This window comes from Protopterus annectens, chromosome 15.part0 (genome assembly GCF_019279795.1).
Source record: "Protopterus annectens isolate FY-2018-M chromosome 15.part0, PAN1.0, whole genome shotgun sequence".
Lineage (NCBI taxonomy): Eukaryota > Metazoa > Chordata > Ceratodontiformes > Protopteridae > Protopterus > Protopterus annectens.
This window is the reverse complement of record NC_056749.1, coordinates 676,835,556-676,856,233: the sequence shown is the minus strand read 5'-3', so window position 1 is coordinate 676,856,233 and position 20,678 is coordinate 676,835,556. Positions and strand designations below refer to the sequence as shown.

At 38.5% G+C, this 20,678-nt stretch overlaps 1 protein-coding gene across 1 annotated transcript in view; it reads right to left on the bottom strand.

The window, feature by feature from the left end:
- MCF2 (MCF.2 cell line derived transforming sequence) overlaps positions 1 to 20,678 on the bottom strand; it is a 1,891,050-nt gene that overhangs the window by 306,335 nt on the left and 1,564,037 nt on the right. The window contains exon 21 of the mRNA XM_044057533.1: positions 11,328 to 11,453. Coding sequence (XP_043913468.1) covers positions 11,328 to 11,453 — 126 coding nt within the window. The remainder of the gene's footprint in view (positions 1 to 11,327; positions 11,454 to 20,678) is intronic.

Sequence of the window (20,678 nt, the reverse complement as noted above, 5' to 3'; positions counted from 1 at the left end):
AAAAAAATGGTTATATAGAAAGGAAGATCAAGACCACCAACTTACACCCTTCCCACCACAAATTAATTTTCCCATGAGCCACATATTTTAAAACCACCTGAACAGGCCATTACCTTTTTGCATGGAAAAGATGTATTTTGTTTTTGTTTTTTTTGGACTGGGCTATACAGGCAGAGAAGTACTTGGAGGCACAGATGAAGTCTGCTCCCTCCACTGTGGACCCAAAATGCTTTAACCAACAGTTTCCTAGTGTTTTTCCAATTGCAGCAAAAGGTGCTGCTTTCAACTGAACGAATACCCCAGTCCACTTGTAACTCCACAACTACCCTGCAATACATGTGTGTAGATCTGATTTGGAAATGTGCAGTGCACTTCCATAACTAATTAATATGAGTGGATCTACTCATACTGCTTTTATTGGAGTAACATTTTTCCATCTTCTGAGTCCACAATAAGAATCCAGGAGAGTCAAGGTTAAACACCACTCTAACCTTTCCTGGGCTAAACTGATACAATACCCACACTCAGCTTTGTCCTGTTCATAAGATGGAGTCTGAACCCAACATCAGTTTCCATTTCTTGGTCAGGCAACCCTGCCTCATATTTCTAGTGTAAGTTATGCAACCTGCAAGATAAGGACTTGGATTTATTCAGCCGTCTTCAATGATGTAGCTTCATACATCAGTTTGGACTAATTCAGTGATAAGGCTGCCAGACAGATATCTTATTGGGTGGCTTGATTCAACACATTGGAAAATTTGCAAGGCATGTAGCTTCAGCACATTTTTATTTTTTTTATTTTTTTGCTGTTCACTCATCCAGGTTGTGTTTGAAAAGGGTTTCTGAGCTACTTTGCTTAACATAAAAATGAAGTCTGTTTCAGAGGACAGGAATTCCTTAACAGATGTTTCTGTCCTACCAGCAGGTTTCGGCTATGTTATTAAGGAGGTTTATACCTTCTGAGCAGGTGTCTAAGGTGTTATTTATTCTGTGAATAGGTGGGAGGTCTCAAAAGATATATGAGGCTTTGCAGGCGGCAAAGGTCCTTACTCAGGAGTCTGTATTAAACAGAAAAGAAAGAGAGAACACTTTAAGGTCATCTGTGCAGCTCGAGAAAATCGTGGTTCATTCTCTTACTGAAGAAGTGCTGAGATTTTCAAACTGTATGGCGTGTTTGGACTGATACATACCAAACAGGGCATTATATTTTACTACGGGCCCAATGAGGCTGAAGAAAAGGGGGAGAATAACATCCTTGGAACTAAGACCGATGTCTGATGACCAGCTCTGCTAGGTAAAAGGACATTCTGACAACTGCAAAGCTAAGATGATAAAAAGTGAGTTAATTACTTACAAAAGTGCCCAGGCCCCTAATTAACAATGTCAGTTATGGGGGGGGGGGGTAAGTGATATCTTCATGGGCACATTATTCTGTCAGTGGACACAGTGCTTCACATTATATTAGTTAGTTTTAGGCTACGATGGCTGAACTATTCAATGGTCTCGTCTGGTTTATTAAAAGCCTATGAATCTTTTAAAAATGTGCCTACCTATTCATTACAGGCTTGGAACTCCATCATTCTTAGCGTGACACCCACAAGTAAGCAATGATCAAGCATGCATAACATTCATTCATGCCTCTCCACCTCCTGAACAGTCTCATACCCTGTTATGCACCATCCTTTGGGAAGTCATCTACCATGGGAAACTATCACACTGACAATGTGCCCCTAAAACCTGACCCAGTTGTTGGTGATTTGAGAATCTATGAGGGCAGTAACCTAACATTTGACCAATATGTGTCTATTGCTTTAATAAAGTCCTTCTACACTGCACAACGTATCAACAAAGGGATTGTGTCTAGACATAGGGATGTCATTACCCCCCCCCCTTTAATCAGCAATCATCAGGCCACTTATTGAGAAAATGTAATAGCCCCTTGGACATGTATCAGTCCAGACACATGCAACAACTGAAACACCCAGGATACAAGACCTAAACAATACATGGAATGACTCAAAGCCCTGTTACCATACTCAGTATCTCACAGACTGGTAACAGGTGACCTGTGTCTGGCATACAAAGCTTCCTCTGACCCAATTCTGATGGATTTACCGCACATCAACAAGTCAAATGGCATTGTAAATACTTGGTCTAGTGATCCAAACCACTTCTGCAACATCCAGAAACCAGTTTGGAGGGACAGGTTACCATTGCTCTGGAACAGCCTTGCCATCCACATAAAACAAAGCTCATTCCTGTCCATATTCAATCACAACATGGATCTATGGATGGGAAACAGAAAATTAACACCAGGACTCCCCCCCGTACTACTATTGGACAGAGGTAGCTCCTAAATGCTTTAGTCCATGCATTGGTCCCCTCAAATTATCTGTGGTATGATCCCAGTTATTCTAATTGGGTTGATATGCAAGTACAGACCATGGGATGGGTAAGGCCAATGTAACACTAAATTACATAGGTCAATCTGAGGACCAAAAGGGAAACTGTCAAGGCTTAAAATGGTCTGCAAAGGCAGGTAGCCTAGTACTTCCCTATGAACCTCTGAGACGTGAATATCAAATAAATGCAACCATAGTACCAATCTGTGGGGGGTCCTCACAAGTAATAAGCATTTTAGAGGACAGTGTACTCTCGTTGATTGACTGATGTCTGTCAGGAAGCCAATTCACTATCCAGTGGTTTACATAAAGGTCTATATTTAGTTTGATTAGTTTGATGATAATGCCAGAATGTCAAATGGTATGAAATGCCTTTGCTAGATCAAGGTAAGCTTTCTTTTTCTTTCGGCTGTGCCCATTAAGGGTCGCCACAATGGATCATCTGTTTCCATTTCTTCCTGTCCTCTGCATCTTGCTCTGTCACACCAACCACCTGCATGTCCTCTCTCACCACATCCATAAACCTTATCTTAGGCCTTCCTCTTTTCCTCTTACCTGGCAGCTTCATCCTTAGCATCCTTTTCCCAATATACCCAGCATCCCTCCTCAACACATGTCCAAACCAACGCAATCTCACCTCTCTGGCTTTGTCTCCAAACCATCCAACCTGGGCTGACCCTCTAATATACTTATCACTAATCCTGTCTACCCTCGGCACACCCTGTGCAACTCTTAACATCTTTAACTCTGCCAAATCCAGATCTGACTCCTGCCTTTTTGTCATTGCCACTGTCTCCAACCCATATAACATAGCTGGTCTCACTACCCTCTTGCAGACCTTCCCTTTGACTCTTTCTGGTACTCATCTGTCACAAATCACTCCTGGCACTCTTCTCCACCCACTCCATCCTGCCTATACTCTCTTCACCTCTCGTCCACACTTGCAATTACTCTGAACTGTTGATCTCAAGTATTTAAACTCATCCACCTTCGCCAACTCTACTCTCTGCATCCTCACCATTCCTCTATCCTCCCTTTCATTCACACACATATATTCTTAGTCCTGTTGACCTTCATTCCTCTCCTCTCTAGAGCATATCTCCACCTCAACAGGGTCTCCTCAACCTGTTCCCTACTCTCACTACATATCACAATGTCATCTGCAAACATGATAGTCCACAGAGACACCAGTCTGATCTTGTCTGTCAACGTGTCCATCACCATTGCAAATAAGAAAGGGCTCAGAGCTGATCCTTGATGTAATCCCACCTCCACCTTAAACACATCTGTCACTCCCACTGCAGATCTCACCACTGTCACACTACCCTTGTACATCTCCTGTACCACTCTTACATACTTCTCTGCCACTAACGACTTCCTCATACAATACCACAACTCCTCTCTAGGCACCCTGTCATATGTTTTCTCTAAGTCCACAAAGACACAATGCAACTCCTACTGACCATCTCTGTACTACTCCATCAACACTTTCAGAGCAAACATCGCATCTGTAGTGCTCTTGCATGAAACCATACTGCTGATCACTAATCAACACCTCCCTTCTTAACCTAGCTTCTATTACTCTTTCCCATACTTTCATGCTGTGACTGATCAAGTTTATCCTTCTGTAGTTACTACAGCTCTGGACATCACCCTTATTCTTAGAAATTGGTACCAAAACACTTTCTCCACTCCTCAGGTATCCTCTCACTTTCCAAGATTTCATTAAACAATCTGTTTAAAAATTCCACTGCTATTTCTCCTAAACACCTTCAAGCTTCCACAGGTATGTCATCTGGACCAACAGCCTTTCCATTTATCCTCATCTTCATATCTATCCTTACTTCCTCCTTGCTAATCTGTTGCACTTCCCGATTCACTATCCCCACATCATCCAACCTTCTCTCTCTCTCTCTCTCTCATTCTCTTCATTCATCAGCCCCTCAAAGTACTCTTTCCATCTGTTCAACACACTCTCCTCACTTGTGAGTACGTTTCCCTCATTATCCTTTATCACCCTTTCTTGCTGCACATCTTTCCCAGGTCGGTCCCTCTGTCTAGCCAATCGATACAGGTCCTTTTCGCCCTCCTTAGTGTCCAACCTTTCATACAACTCTCCATACGCCTTATCCTTAGCCTTCGCCACCTCTCTCTTTGCCATGCACCTCATCTCCTTATACTCCCTGTATACTTTCTTCATCTCTCTGACAATCCCACTTCTTCTTTGCCAACCACTTTCTCTGTATACTCTCCTGTACTTCCTCATTCCACCACCATGTCTCCTTGTCGTCCTTCCTCTGTCCAGATGTCATACCTTTCTAGCAGTCTCCCTTACTAGCTCTGCTGTGGTTACCCAGCTGTTCAGTAACTCTTCACTGCCACCCAGTGTCTGTCTTAACTCATCCCCAAACTCCACCTCACAATTACCTTTTTTCAATTTCCACCATTTGATCCTTGGTGCTGCCCTCACACACCTCCTCCTTTTCTTGATCACCAATGTCATTCTACAGACCACCATGTTAGATCAAGGTAAGTGGTGTATACCAATTTTTCCCCACCCAATGCCTCAGTGACTTTTTCAAGGATGTTTACTAAGTTTAATAGGCATGATTTTCCTTTCATAAACCCAATGTGGTTTGGTTCCAAGGACTGTCAGCTCCCAATATCATTGTTTATGAGTTCCACAATAAGTTCCATTACTTTACAAATAAGGCTAGTAAGGCTTATTGGTCTGACGTTAACAGGATCAGTGGGGGAGTCCACCATGAAGAGCACAGGTACTCTCCACACCTTTGGCATAAAGCCAGTTTCAAGGCTGAAGTTGAGTAGATTTAGTAGAAAATTGGTGAGGTTGTGTGTACTTCATATTGACAGGAAACAGCAACTCACATTGTTTGGACCCAAAGAACTATAATTCTTAGATTTAGATAGTGCCTTTAGGACTTGATATGAAGTAATTCATGATGTGGGAAGAGACACAATGGCACGTGGGGGGAAATCTGGACAGAATGGGGCAAAGGCTGAGTTAACTTTATCTGCCAGTATGTTCCCTATGTCCCCCGGGCTGAGCAGATGTTATTGTTATAAATCAGTTCAGTGCAGATTTGATTGTTTTTCCTGAGGTTTCTAACATAGTTGAAATGGATGTAAGACAGTTCTTTACATACCTGGCAAATTTAATTTCATTCTTATTCTCGGATGACGTGATTTTGAGCCTAAGCTTTTTGTTTAACCTCTTAAGCTCACTTCTGGAAAAGGGTAATCAGTTTACTTCTTAGAAAATGTTTCTGTGATTGCAAGTGGGATGGAACTTTGTCTGCAGGAACTTTGTTGAACTGTGACTTGTCTTTGTCATTTTTTCTGATAACATATATTGGGGTATATGACTCTTGAGTTATATAAAGGTTTTAAGCATTAATATAAGTGGTATCCATTCTCAAATCAAGTGAGCTTGGGTGAGATGAGACTTCCTGAATATCATTACTATTCAGGAAATAAATGCAATTATAGTCTAATCTAAGGATAACTCATTCTGGCTACTCCTAAGTGACATCATCACATCACATTTCATGGGGTGGGGGTTGTGTTTTCAAACTAATCAAATGTACAGCTACTCCCCAGATTGCGCCCTGGCCAGAGTAATTCTTTTTATACATTTGTGAGTGATGACCTTAGAATATGTGTATTTCCACCCAACTGTGGGGTTAAAGACACCTATCCTCTTTAATTATAACTCAGATAAAGTTAAAGGCCTTTTAATTGTTATGGGAGATGTCAACTCTCTTTCATCCTTATAATATTACAGGTCTGTTGATCCCCATGTATTTCTGCCTTGATGAAGTGTCTTTCTTCATGAACAAGAGTGATGCTGTTAATAAATATGGCAATGGAATCAACACCCCACTCACCCACAGTTTATGTACTATACATTACATATGCCATAGTCACCCATAGTTTACCCACTAGTCATTAAAACTCATTATACACCTTTACTCACCCACACTTTACTCACTGCTCATAATATATCCCCACTTACCCACAGTTTACCCATTAATCATTACATAAACCCACATACTCATAGTTAACCCACAACTCATTATACACCCCCTACAATTTACCCACTACTCTTCACATCATGACACCTACAGCAAGGTACATCACATGAACATCTCTCAATCACATCATGACACTTAAGGCAAGGAACATTGCATGAACATCTTTCAAGAACCCATGGAACATTTAGACTTTAACAGCATGCCAAGTCCTTTCTCCAAACGCAAGGTTCTACTGCTTTTGTTACAAACCCTTCAACCCTTTCCTCCCAAATTATAAAGACTTCCTCAATATTACATCACAAAACATTTCTTAGATGCTCTCACCTCCACTGCACACGATTTCCTGAATGATCACAGTCCAAACGACTTCTCCCAGATATATTGTGATATACTTACAAATGCATCCTACATACCTAAACTTTGCTCATCGGCAGGTGGATTATGGAAAACATGGAGTCAAAACCTAACATGACAACAGATGACTACAGACTGGTGACATCAAGAGTGGAGCCAAAACCCATTCTGTATCATTATATTTAACTTTATCAGCTTAAGTCAAGCATTCAATCTATCATCAACAGTAAGGCAGAATTGGAGCTGCTCCAGTGGAGTAGATGGATAAAATCCTAACTATGACCCAGACTCAATTAGCACCTTGGTTGAGTGCCAGGGAGGGATGGGTGTGTCTGTCCTGGGAGAAGGGTGCTCATCAGTGATGCTCCCTATGGGGAGGTGTTTTTCAAAGTGGAGAGTTGTCCTCAGACACAACCAGCAGGCATGAGGGCTGAAGAAAGGGAAAAGTAGATATGGAACATTAAATTTAAATATATATATATATATATATATATATATATATATATATACATATATCAGAGTGAAGCACAGATGGCCAAGCTTCATGGATGTCCTTGACATCCACAACCAGCCTCAACAACATCAGTGCAAGTTTGGGGTGTAGAAGTCTGATGGTAGACCCAGCATGGACGTGGGCACTGGGGTGCAGGCTAGTTTAAATGAGGTTGAAGGGGCCAAAAACAACCTGTAGACAGATCTTGCACTTGATCTCCTCTATCTTCAGTTGTATGAGGTGTTCCAATAAGTTTATGCCTGGCTGGCAAGTAAGTGTAAAAGTAAAGCCAATCAATATGGCTTAGCTCCCCCACACACCTTCCACAGTATCTATGGACAGTGAAGGATCCATTGCTGAAATGTCAAAGTTGCTTTGATCTCATTTCAGACTTTCTACAAACCCAACTCTGCTCCTCCTCTTACTTACTAATGGACTTCATACTTTCTGATCATCTTCATGTCCTCAATGAACTAAACACAGCTGTATGGTCCAAATCACCAGAGTAAAAATAGTAGATTACTTTACAAAAATAAACAGAGCCCTTGGACCTCAAAGACTTTTTCTGAGTTACAAGTATATCTCTAAATTAAAGTCCCAGACTTGAATTGGAAGGCCTACATTCAAGCTTTGCAGTCTATTTACTGTTTTGAAGACCTTTCATTTTCTCACCAGTGCATATGTGCTGAAATACTTGGTCCCCCATGGAAGCAATCCTTCCCCATCTCTATAAACAAACCAGGCACCACCCTCAACTTCATAAGAGTTAACAGCCCACCACCCTTATAACACTAACTGCTGGAAGCTTTCAGTAGCAATACAGGCACTTAGGTTGTCCTTGTACACTTAGGTTGTCCTTGCACATCCCAGTCCATTTATGTGCCAAAATGAGCTCAGCTTTAGTAGAAGACTACCACCTTGGGACAACATTTGAAGCACAGCCCAATGGATTACAAACAGTGCAAATCTTGCTGACAGTGGGTGGTCCTTCTCCCCAGATTACTGCTAATTATATTAAATGGCCTTATTTATTTCTGATGTCCTTTTTGCTTTCAACATTCCTGGTCACCGGTCCAAATGTTGCATCCTGGTTTCATTGAATTAGTCTAGTTGGGGCCTTAAATCTCAGGATTTCCAATTGTTATACATGTCAGGAAGGCTGACCACTGACCTCTCTTTTATTTATATTAACTATGGAACCTGTAGCTATACCCTTACAAAACAAACTTTATTCTCTTGCCCATTCTCTTCTCTAGAGCTTATCATTTGAGACCAGTCCACTTGTGGCCATCTCTAGATCTTATCATTTGAGACCAGTCCACTTATGGCCATCTCTAGATCTTATCATTTGAGACCAGTCCACTTGTGGCCATCTCTAGATCTTATCATTTGAGACCAGTCCACTTGTGGCCATCTCTAGATCTTATCATTTGAGACCAGTCCACTTGTGGCCATCTCTAGATCTTATCATTTGAGACCAGTCCACTTGTGGCCATCTCTAGATCTTATCATTTGAGACCAGTCCACTTGTGGCCATCTAACACCTATTTCTCTTGATCACACACTAGGATTCCATCTACTTGGCTAATACAGTAAGAATGCTACTTTTTTGGTTACAAAATCAATCCTACCAAGTTGATGCTTCGACCAGCAATTTTCTCCTACATTCACCTTATTTTTTTTTATTATTAATTAATTAATGCGCTGATTTATTCTTGCTAGAAATAGTAGTAGAGGAAATGCTTACAATTTTTCGTACCACCTAATAAAACACAGCAATGATCACTTTTCCTAAGAGGGATAAAGATTTTGACCTGACAACACTCAGGGAAGAATTTCATTAGTCATACATCAAGGGGTACATTCATTGTCTCATGTCGTACCAGTAGCAAAGCAGGTCAAGATCTAAGTGTTAAGGAAATATATCAAGCCCATGTAAAAGTGCAAAATTTTACATTCCCACTAAGAATAAAGAATTTACTATACACAACTGGAAAGCGCCATAGTAGCTGTCAGTAGTTGTAATGCATCTGATTTGAAATGCATGAAACCACACAAGTTTTTATGCCATTATGTTAACAGATGCTACTTTTATTTTCCATTTCTGTCTAGTGATTTACATGTTCAGTGATTCTGGCACTGCCAGTAAAGTGCTGTTATCCTCAGTGTAGAGAGGGAGAAAGAATCTGTTAGCACAAGCATAAAAATTAATAACATTATTTATATTATATTACAGAGCCATAGATTGTGACTAGGCTAACAACCCCAAGGGCCTTTCTAAGCCTGGCCACATTTTCCCAAAAGAATAATGACATGCTGTATCTAAATAGGACATAGAGAGCCAGCATTTATACGTTATCTCTCACCATAAGGGACATGGGTGTAATCCTGCTGTAAACTTCCTTTTCCCTATCAACTGGTCTAGGTTGTGCTTAAATTGGGTAAAAGACAAACTCAGCTTCACATGGATGGGAAGCCTGTTCCATAAGACGGGCAGTATCTAAAATGCATATATCTTTCTGCAGAATGTTCTGCTTAAGTCACAGGCAAAATTCAGATCCTTAGACCTTGTATTTCTGGTGCTGTTTGACTTATAAATATGCAGGAGATTCATAAGTGTGGGGTTTGAGGATGCACTGTAAGCCAGGCATAGATCACCCCTCAGCAATCTATAGGAGACTGTATAGAGGGAAAGGGCTTTAAGGCGCTTTGAATAAGGCAAATTTTTTACACCTTTCTTTCTTTTTGTAACAAACCTTTGAGATCACTCTAGTTACTGCATATGCCTGGGTCACATACATACCAAAGGAAGCACTGTACTCTACGACTGATCTAATAAGGGCAGCGCACAGTGGGATAATGACCTTTTTGGACCTAGATGCCATGCTCTTACTTATAAGATGTGCAATATAAAAGGATTTCCTCACCGCTGTGCCCACATGGTAATCAAAGATACTGTCTACATATATACCCAGATTTCTGACCGCTGGGTCTATTCTTAGGGGTGTATTATCAATGTGGTAATTAGCTGGGATGGTTGACTTCCCAAAGATTACAAATATTGCATTTCTTAGTACTCAGTTTAAAATCACAGCTTTGGCACCATTTGCTAGTCAGAGATATGCCTTCTTGAAGAATGCTAGTCTCTGCAGGGGAGTCAATGATAACCCTCAGCTTGCAATCAACGATAAACTTAGTCAGGCATAAGCCTTCAGCTTTTCCTTCCACTTCAGAGAAATAGATGCCAAAAAAGAGGAGGCCCAGTACCAAGCCCTGGAGGACTTTGATAGTGAATGGCCTCTTGATGGAGGTGTCCTCACATACTTTGTCCTCCTGGGTCCTGTCACTGAGCCAGTTAGCTATCCAGAGGGTGACAATAGGGTTTATACCTAATACCATTATTATTAACAACATTTCTGCTGATTATTATAGACTCCGGTTCCACTAAGACATAGCTGTTCACAAAAATAGAATTTGTTCACCCCCTTGCATGCTCATAGCTGAATATCAACTGCCCATTTAACCTTAAATTTTCCTGGTATTGCCCTCCAGAGGTCAGGATCACACCAAAGGCAGGATTGGTGGGGGGAGTAGAGTGGAGCAGAATGCAGCATCACAAAAGCTGGTCTTGCATATTAGGGAGAATTATTTTGTATGTCCTCAATGGGTGGAGTTGGTGATGTCACACATCACTGTTACATGATTATGGAATGCACCCATCACCAGAGATGTGTCTTCATCATGGCTAGAAACTACTTCCTCCATCTCAGAGTAGATGATATGGCAAAGCCACTCTCCCATTCACCCTTTCCCAGCTATTACAGTGCCTCAGGTGCTAGTTAATCTTGCATTTTCGAGTTTCATTACGAACTACAGCATGCTGCACATTTTGACATTATACTAGATGCACAATGAAGTGTATAGCAGTGTTTTGTTGTACAGAAAATTTTCATTTATAATGCTTTTCACAGGAACAAATCCTCTGTTATTATTGCTATATATGCAGTCTTTACATGTCATTACCTCATATCCCGTTATAGCAATCTGGTGCATAGAATCATTCACAGACTTTAACAAATCCAACATAGCAGCAAGTGCTTCATTTAGGTCTTGAACGCCATCACCATTGCTGGTATATTTCAATAATTCCTACAAAATTAACAATTATGTTATTAAAACTGGTATTCATTTCCATTCACACATCTTTCGTAAGGATATTGTTGAAATTTTGAACATCATACAGTATGAGATATTGGAAGCATATTGTTCAGATATAATTCATCAGCACATTATATAGTAACATTCTATTGCTTTAATTCTCCAGGAACCTGGTTAATCCATTTCAGGCCCCTGGGGTAACTGGAACCCATAGTAGGACTCCCTGTGTACAAATCAAAAATGCATTCATGTTTGCACAGAAGGCATGAAAAACAAGATGTAAACTGTAATGAAACAATGCATTTAGAAGGGAGTTGTAATTGTTAAGCACAGCTTGCATTCTTACTAGAATTTGTAATCAAAAATTGACTCAACCAGAAATCCAAAAAGCTGCTTGCCATGCACATTAAATTTATTTAAATCAGAATGGTACCTTGGGTTTTTGACTTCTCAGGATCTGACATCACACTCTCAACCTCACATAAGCTCTTTTTTACAGGATACCCAATCACTTCATAAATATACAAATTAAATATTTTAAACAATCTTAACATATTTAAACATTTGTAATAGTTAATTTAATAGCATTAACGTTATAATACTATAAATGTATTTTATCGAACAAATAAATTAATAAATAAAAACATATAACAACACCTTCATAATTTATAAACTGACTTCCTGAATTAATCTCCTAGGGTGTAAAGTGCCATAATTCAATGTCATCTTTATTTCCAGTCCCAAAAAACTTAGCTATAAAGTAACCAGCTCTATGTAAATATGGCTTTGCCAGCACACTGAAAAACAACTCTCTGCCATCACCTATGTGATTATCCAAAAAATGTTCAGCTGCAAGGTTATTGATGTTCCTACTTCTGATATTTCCCAAATGTTCCATAATAAAAAAAACTTTAATCTTTCTCTTTGTTTGACCCACATATCTTCTGAACTCAAAACTACCCCTATAGATTCACAACTAAAATGCCAATTGCAAATAAATAACCTACCGTTTATTTTTGCTCCCTGCAAATACCTAACTCTAGAACAAACCTTAAAAAGACCACAACTGAATGTACCCACTTTATCACAATGCTTAGGCTGTTTGACAAATCAAAATTGAATATTTTAAATTAATATTCCTCTTATATGAGAAAACCATAACTTTGGGGAAAAGAAAACTAAATTTGTTCATCATTTATAATAACATGCCAGTTGTATTTAATAATAAACTCTATTTAGGAGAAAAATCAGTGTATTTAGAGACAAAATACATCTGATCATTATTTAACTTTCTCACCCAAAAGCTTATCACTCATTCTGCTATGATGTATCTTCCTCTCATTTAACACCTTACACTCAGCATTCTCAGTCTGCTCACTAGAGTATCCTCAAACATTAAATGTGTCTTTCATTTTATCCATTTTAAGGTACCTCAAAATTATATCAGATCTATTTCTAATCACCCTATACAACTCTGCATAAGGCAATGAATGAATTAGTTAAATTTAGGAGAAGTTGACTAGCGGCATAGAAAAAAAGTATTTACAGGAGTTTGCCACCTGTAACTTTTAAATGCCACCCTGCTTCAACTTGGGCATATAAAGTAGCAGTCAGATAAATAATCAGCCTCCTATCTAATTCACATGTAAATTTCAATCCATGGGGGTTACTATTTAAACTTTCAAAAATCAAATCATCAATGTATCTCTTAAATAATACTATATTTCTAGAAAATAAATAGTAAGATAAATAAATCTTGATTTAAACTTCTCCATATAAAGAGAAACATAAGTTGGGACATAAGAAGCCCTTATTACTGTTCCTCTCTTTTGCAAATAAAGTTTCTTCTCAAGAAATGTGTAACAAAAATAACTAACTAAATAAATAAACAACTAAAATAATTGTGGGTCAAACAAAATTCAAACAAAGACAACAAAACATTGTGCAAGGACTTTCTCCCCTAAATTTACACACTGTGTCTAATCCCCATCTGTGTTCTGTATTGGTGAACAATGAAATAACATCAACCGTAAGTCAAAAATAATCATCTTGCCTTTCTGGTTCTTTAACAAAATTAAGACATTTTGGGGTATTTTTAATGTGAGATGGAATGTGTATTAGAAACCCCTTTAAATGAAAATCCAAAAATAACAGCACATTCTCCAGATAAGATCCTTCCCCCCCAAAATAATGTGTATACCTAGTGGATTCATCAGTTTATTATAAAATTTTGAATAGCATAAATTGTGGAGTGTGCAGGCTTCTTGAAATGCATAGTTTTAATATCTGCATGAATAAATCCAAACCTTTCACCCTGTCTATAAGTTCTAACAACAACTCATTATAGTTTAGCTAGGGGTTGACAGCTAGCACCATATGCTTCTGCTCATTCTACAATAAATGTAAAGCCATTCCCACATACGTAGTCCTATTTAAAGGCATGCAGTTATCTCCTTTATTAGCCGGGAAGTTTGGTGTAGTGGTTAAGGTGTTTACCTTACAAACACAAAGTGCAGGGTTTGATTCCTCACATGGGGGAAGTGGCTAGGCTTAAAATGGCACACAAAGGCAGTTAGCCTAGTACTAATCTTTAAACCTTTGAACATAATTACACCTAATCTTTCTAAGTTTTTTATAAATCCTCTTTTGTTAATGTATAATGTCTTTTTTTTTACTTTTAATATATTTATCAAACTCATTTCCTACTTTCTTAATCACTACTTGTTCAAATAACTTAACAGCAGCACAACTCTTAGGTGGCACAAAAAACTAGATGCATTCAAATAAGGAATATTCACTTTACCATAACCTGTAAAAAATAAATTTTCCCACTCAAAAAAGTAATGAGCAACTTATCCTTGTCAGCTAAATTACTACAAAATTCATTCTCATAAACTAACATATTCAACAAATCATATTTATCTTGTTGTAAAACAATACTTTGAAATGAGTTTTTATTAATATCATTTTTATTACAATATACTTTCAGATACAATTTCCTTCAAAGCCATTTAATGTCCATTAATAACTCTGCTAATGATGGATTTTTTTTGGCACAAATTTCATACCTTTAAGCAGTACTGAAACAGCTGCCAAACTTAAGACAGCATCAGAAAGGTTCACAATATTCAGGTTGTTCAAGACCTCCTCACTCAGCCCCTGCCTCTGTGACCTTTCCCTCAGCTATTTGGATTGCTATAATCATTAACACTATTACTACCAACAGAACCATGCTGCCTTTCCAATGTCTGGGTGAAAGTGTCACCCTGATTCTCAGATGACTTTTCCCACTACTTCTGCTTCTTCTTTCATTTGACCTTTTGCACTTAGACACAGGAAAGTAAATAATGTGGGAAGAAATAGCCAGGGAATTGTTATGGCTAGGCTTGTATAGGCCCTAGGGCTGATAGCCTAGTACCAGCCTATGAACCTATGAACCTATGGACCTACGTTGCCAGGAAAAAATAAAGCTGCCTTCATAATCCTTAGTATCTCTCAACAGGTTATCATTTTTACACTGCAAAACCTCTGCTCCAACCTTATCTAATATAAATTTTAAATCAGTATTTTTTTTTATAAAATTAAACATGTACATCGACTGCATGCTGTTCCTGATAATCAACCATCTTGCTTGATCCTACTATAAGACCTTAAATTCCTTTACACCAATACATGTAACCAATCTTGGTTGCATCGAGGAGAAACATGCTTGCATTCAGCAAACAAATCCAACTGCGCCTCACTAAAACTAGTGGTGGGCAGACCATCTACTCACCCCTCCCTTCCGGTATAAGAATCAATCTCAAATATTTCTCCAATACCTTCATACCATAGTACAACAGTACATCTTTATTCATTAATTACCAACACATTACTGTGAACATTTGTCAAATGCCACAGATCATTAGCTGTCAACTTCAATGCACTCTCACAAAGCATGCTGACAAACGCTAAAGGCCCCTGAGTGACTGGTGTATGAAGCAGTACTAAAATGCATGTCTGTAGAGGACAGAGAAGTCCGACCGAGTTAAAATGTATACCACCCATTATTACTTTTTAAAGTTTTGGTCTTAGATACTATATTTATCCACTTTGTGCAACTGTAAAAAAAAAGTAGTGCTATGGTATATTCCTTTAAACGATGAACGAAGAAATGAAATGCTTGTTTTGTTAAAATGCAATTAAAATGTCATGTGTTTTACACTGCTTTTACTTTGTCTTCAGAGTTGTAAAAAAAAAAAAAAAAAGATTAGCAACACAATACAGCGAAGTATGCAGGATGAACCACTGTTGAAAAGATAAACTCATCAGTGCAAAAAATTACTTTTTGGTAAAGAAATACTCCAGCTGCATTTGTGAGGAGAGATACAGCTAAGATATATATGGCCCAAGTTCAGCTGACATCTCAGGTAATGACTGCTATGGGGGGAAGATGGGTTGAGCATGAGTGTCAACTCACACCTCCAGTACTAAAATCCCTGATTAAGACCAGTATTCACATCCAATGTGCTGTCAAAAGGAGGTTGGGGCCTGATTACATCACAAGTAGAGGCATGGACATAAGGCACAAATGTCCTAATAAATGGACTGTGGTGAAAAATTATATAACTTGCCAAATTCTTTCTCCGTTACTATCCGAGAAGATTATGCACTATAGAATAAATAAAAGATGGCAGTAGGGACTCAGTGCAGACAAATTAATCATGCTGCCCTTTGGCCAGAACGACCTTCATGTAAAGCCTTAGCTGGAGGGAGCAGAGCTGCTGCTGACAATGCATGAAAAGGAGATGGGAATATCTGCTACATCTGGAATAGATACTTAAAGGACACTGAAAGGGCAGTGGCAGAAGCAAACACAATTCAGGGGTGTATCCTCAGAGTGCAAGATTTACAACATAAGGAGGCAAGACTTCCAGTTTACAAATCCCCTGGTCAAGTCACACTTTCAGTTCTGCAAACAGTTCTGCAGAGTAATATCATGGTCTTAGAAGAAATCCAGATGAAAGCCACTTGTGCTGGAGGTAAAGAACATGACCAGACAATAGAAGAGAGAGAGTCTGTCTCATTGGTTTACAGTGAAAACCTTGAAACTGCATTGGTCAACCAGCATGTGGTCAACTTGCAGTTTTCAAGTCGGCAGAACGTCGAACCAAAATGTATCAACTACACTAGACAGAATGAATAGTGTAATTCGAGCATTTGGGTTTGACACTGTGCAGGGAGATTGCAGTTCAGTGAGGAACAGGGAATTAGCCTATTTCCTCATTGTAGTGTGATCTTGGAGTTGGTATAGTTAATGTGCAGGGGATGTGGGAGGGGGCGCAGTAGAATTAATGTACCATTGACTGTAGAGTTTAACGATACATTAATGTGCATAGCAGAAGATGAGTGACATCGCCTCCTGTTATGTCATATACATGGAACCATGGCTGTCGCTGTATTAACTTTCACTCTGGTTTACTTTTCGGCATTCCAGATTCAGCATTTCTGGTCAACATTCTAAACAGCTAACCGAAGCAGATTCAAAATATCAGTAGTAAACCCATCTCATTAGAGGTCATAAGAGGAGGAAATGAGATATGGACAAGTAAGACCAAGCCACGGAGTTGTCATAGGGTTATCCAGAGCAGAAAGGGCAAAGGGGACATGATATTTGTGTACAAGATCATGCCCGGGATCTGTAAAAGGGTCATACTGAATAAGAAGGATGGAGGATATGATATGGGTGAATAAAAACTTATCAAGGAGATATGAAAAGGTCATTCTGAACAGGAAGAACATAGTGGGATATGATACTTATGCACAAAATCATGCCAGGAAGAAGTGAAGGGTTCATCCTGAATAGGAAGAATGGAAGGCAATGTGATAATGGTGCATTAGATCATGGTGGGGACATGTGATGGAGTCAGACTGCACATGAAGGACAGAGGGTAAGCATGATGTTGATGTACAAGATCATGTCATGAAGATATACAGGGGCCATACTGAACAGAAAGGATGGGGGACATGACTATGAATGAATAAGATCATTTCAAGGAAATTTGAAGGGGTCATTTTGAATAGGAAGATATGATACTGATGCACAGGATCATGTCAGGGAACTGTGAAGGGGTCATACTGAATTGTAAAGACAGAAGGGTACATAGTACTGGTGCACAGCATGACATCAGGGAGATGTAAAGGGGGTCATACAATACTGATGCACAAGACCATGTTAAGAGGATATGGGGGTGAAGGAGGCTCATACTAAACAGGAAGAATGGTAGGATATGGTGCAGATCATGTCATAAAGATGCAAAGAGGACATAGTGAACACAAAAGTCAAAGAGGGAGATAATACTAGTGCACAAACTCATGACAGGGAGAAGTGAAAGGGTCACAATGAGCAGGAAGGACAGAGGAGGACATGATATTGGTGCAAAAGATCATGTCAGGGAGCTGTCAAGGATCATCCCTAACAGGAAAGGTGGGGGGGGCACATGATACTGGTTTACAAGATGAAGTCAGGAAGCAGTGAGGGGCTCAACCTGAATAGAAAAATGTAAGGGGGGGCATAGTCAGAAGCTCACAGTGGACTATTTATTCTCTGGGCCTCATTCACAGACCCCCCTACAGAAATGTCTACACAAATAACCATCTACACTGCAAATAATGCTAGTGACACTTCTAAAGTGCTGAGCTGAAATTCAGTAAAAGGCTATAAAGTTGCTACATATTACTGACACATTATCTCAAACTTATTTGAACAATTTCAAGGAAGAATAACAAACAAACAAATGTCCACTGCTTACCAAGTTGAATCAAGGTTCTGGTAGTCAAAAAAATAATAATTTATTAAAATTCACAAAGAAAAATAGTGTCAAAGGAAAAGAAATAAATACAAGCAGCAAGTTAGCTTTCAAACAGTACAAATTTCTTCCTCAGACTCTGCTCAGAACATAAGCATACTCAATATATATTTTTAAAAACTTCACACGATCAATTAAAAGATAACTTAATCACTTAAGAATATAAGAACAATACTAGGCAAGCAATTATGAGGACCATAAGTAGCCTAGCCATATACAGTTTTAAGCTGACACATTTAAAAGTACTTGCCAATATACCGCTCAACTGTTCCTGATTTTCGGGGAAGTCCTTGATTTTGACTCAAATTTTAGCTCTGTCCCTCTTAACACTGTTGCCTTCTGGACAAAATGTGGTGAATTATACTTAATAAATAATCACAATAATTAATAGCTGAATACTTATTTTACTTCAGGAAATGTATATTAATTCATATTCTCTAATTATGTTAATGCCTCAAGTTAATAGAACTAATATTTTAAAACTATCCCTGATTTTTTCTGGATTTGTCCCTGATTGGTTGAGAGCTATGCTTGCCACCCTTTAAGATCACTTAATAGTGCCCATCTCCCAAATCAAGCAGGGCCATACATGATAACTCATCCAATTATTAAGATGCTTAAAAACATTATAACTTAAGCTTTTTTCTTGTATAACTGTAATACATGTTTTATGGTGATTATATCATTAATGCCAAAGCCCCTACAAGCATCCAGACAATATTGTCATTTTTGTCTTTTGTAACAATAAATTACAATGATCTTTTTGCAGTTTATTAAATTGTATATGCTGTAACACCTTGAATTTAAATCTGCACTGTTACACACATTCAGAAAAATACCTTGTGCATTATTTAAATTAATGTTTTAATATTTTATCTTCAGTCCTTCCACATCTAACCGCACCTCTCTTCTTCTTCGTGACGGTGCAGCTGTCATACATTAAATACAAGTCATTCAGTATATTTCTCTCTGTCTCTGATTTGTTCTCTTCTTCTGTTAAAGCCTTTGGATATAAGTAATCTTTCCTTTTTTAAATTGAACTTTCTGTGTAAAGATGTACTGTGAGTCAACCTAAAGGGCTGTACTGAGCAGGTGAATTTTATATCAAAAAATATATTCAATACCCAGTACATTTTGCAAGGAAGGTTTGCTAAAAGTCAGTCTAGAAGATCTAGGGGTCAACATGCAAATATGTACAAAAGCTGAAAGACTTCAGGAAATGAAAACTGCAACAACAGATGACAAAGAAATGCAATTGTTTTGTGATGCTGTAAAGCCAAGCAGGTCAGATAGTGTAAATGCCTTTAGTCAGGAATTGTCCTACAAAAGAAGGTAACGTATTCAAAGATGATAAAGTCAAGAAACAAGCACATATAAGGGACCAAACATTGTTGAAAATAAATGAGTCATATTTAGGAACGTCTGAATCTAATAAAAAGCCTTTAGCATCATCTACTGGCCAACATATCACTAAAATATACATGCAAAATTCTAGTCTTTGCAGCATACAAGGGAAAGAAAGAGGCATTCATATCTCATGAAATAAGGACATTACTAAAGCTGAAAGTAAAAACTGACTCATTTCAGCAAAGCTATAATTTTCTAGTTTGTGTAAAGTAATACTCAAAACATTTTGATGTCAAGAGATTCCACAATGCTTGCAGGCAGCAGGGGCAAAAAGGCGAACAAAAAGTTAAACTGACTAGGTATCCAAAACAACTGCAATTGAAGAATAACTTTGAGATAATTGTCTCTGCAGTGGAGATATAGTTGTGAAATATCAGTAAAATGAAATCTAGAGAATTATTTTTGATGAAGCACAAAACACTGTAACTAGAAGACCAAACTTGTGGGCAAAATTTAACAGCGACTGTTATTTCCGATGTTGTGGAAGGGATAGTTGCCTGGATTATATGAAACAAAGGTATCCTGGATTAGGTTTAGGTGTTAAGGGGAAAAGGCAAAAAAAAAAAAGGCAAATTGACTTAGTAGTCAAAACAATTGCGGTTGAAGAAGAAGAAACCAGCTGTGAAATAATTCAGGATTGTCATGATGCCACCATGACTACAGAATAAAGGCCCAGTTGTGATCTACAGAGATTTGTTGTTGAATGACCATAAACCGGAGGAGGTAAATGATAAAACTTGGTAGCACAATTTCAGAGTAACTGGTATTCTTAAAGTTGTAAAAGTCAGTAGTTGCCTTGACTAAACTAAACAGCATCATGGAATGGGTTTTCTGATAAGAGCACAGGAAGAGTGAAGCTGTATCAAATGCTACTAATTGCCCTTAAAAAACAAAAAAATGTCATGATATGCTAGCACAGTTCTTGACTTGGTATGAAAAGGATCAAACATTGTCACAGTTT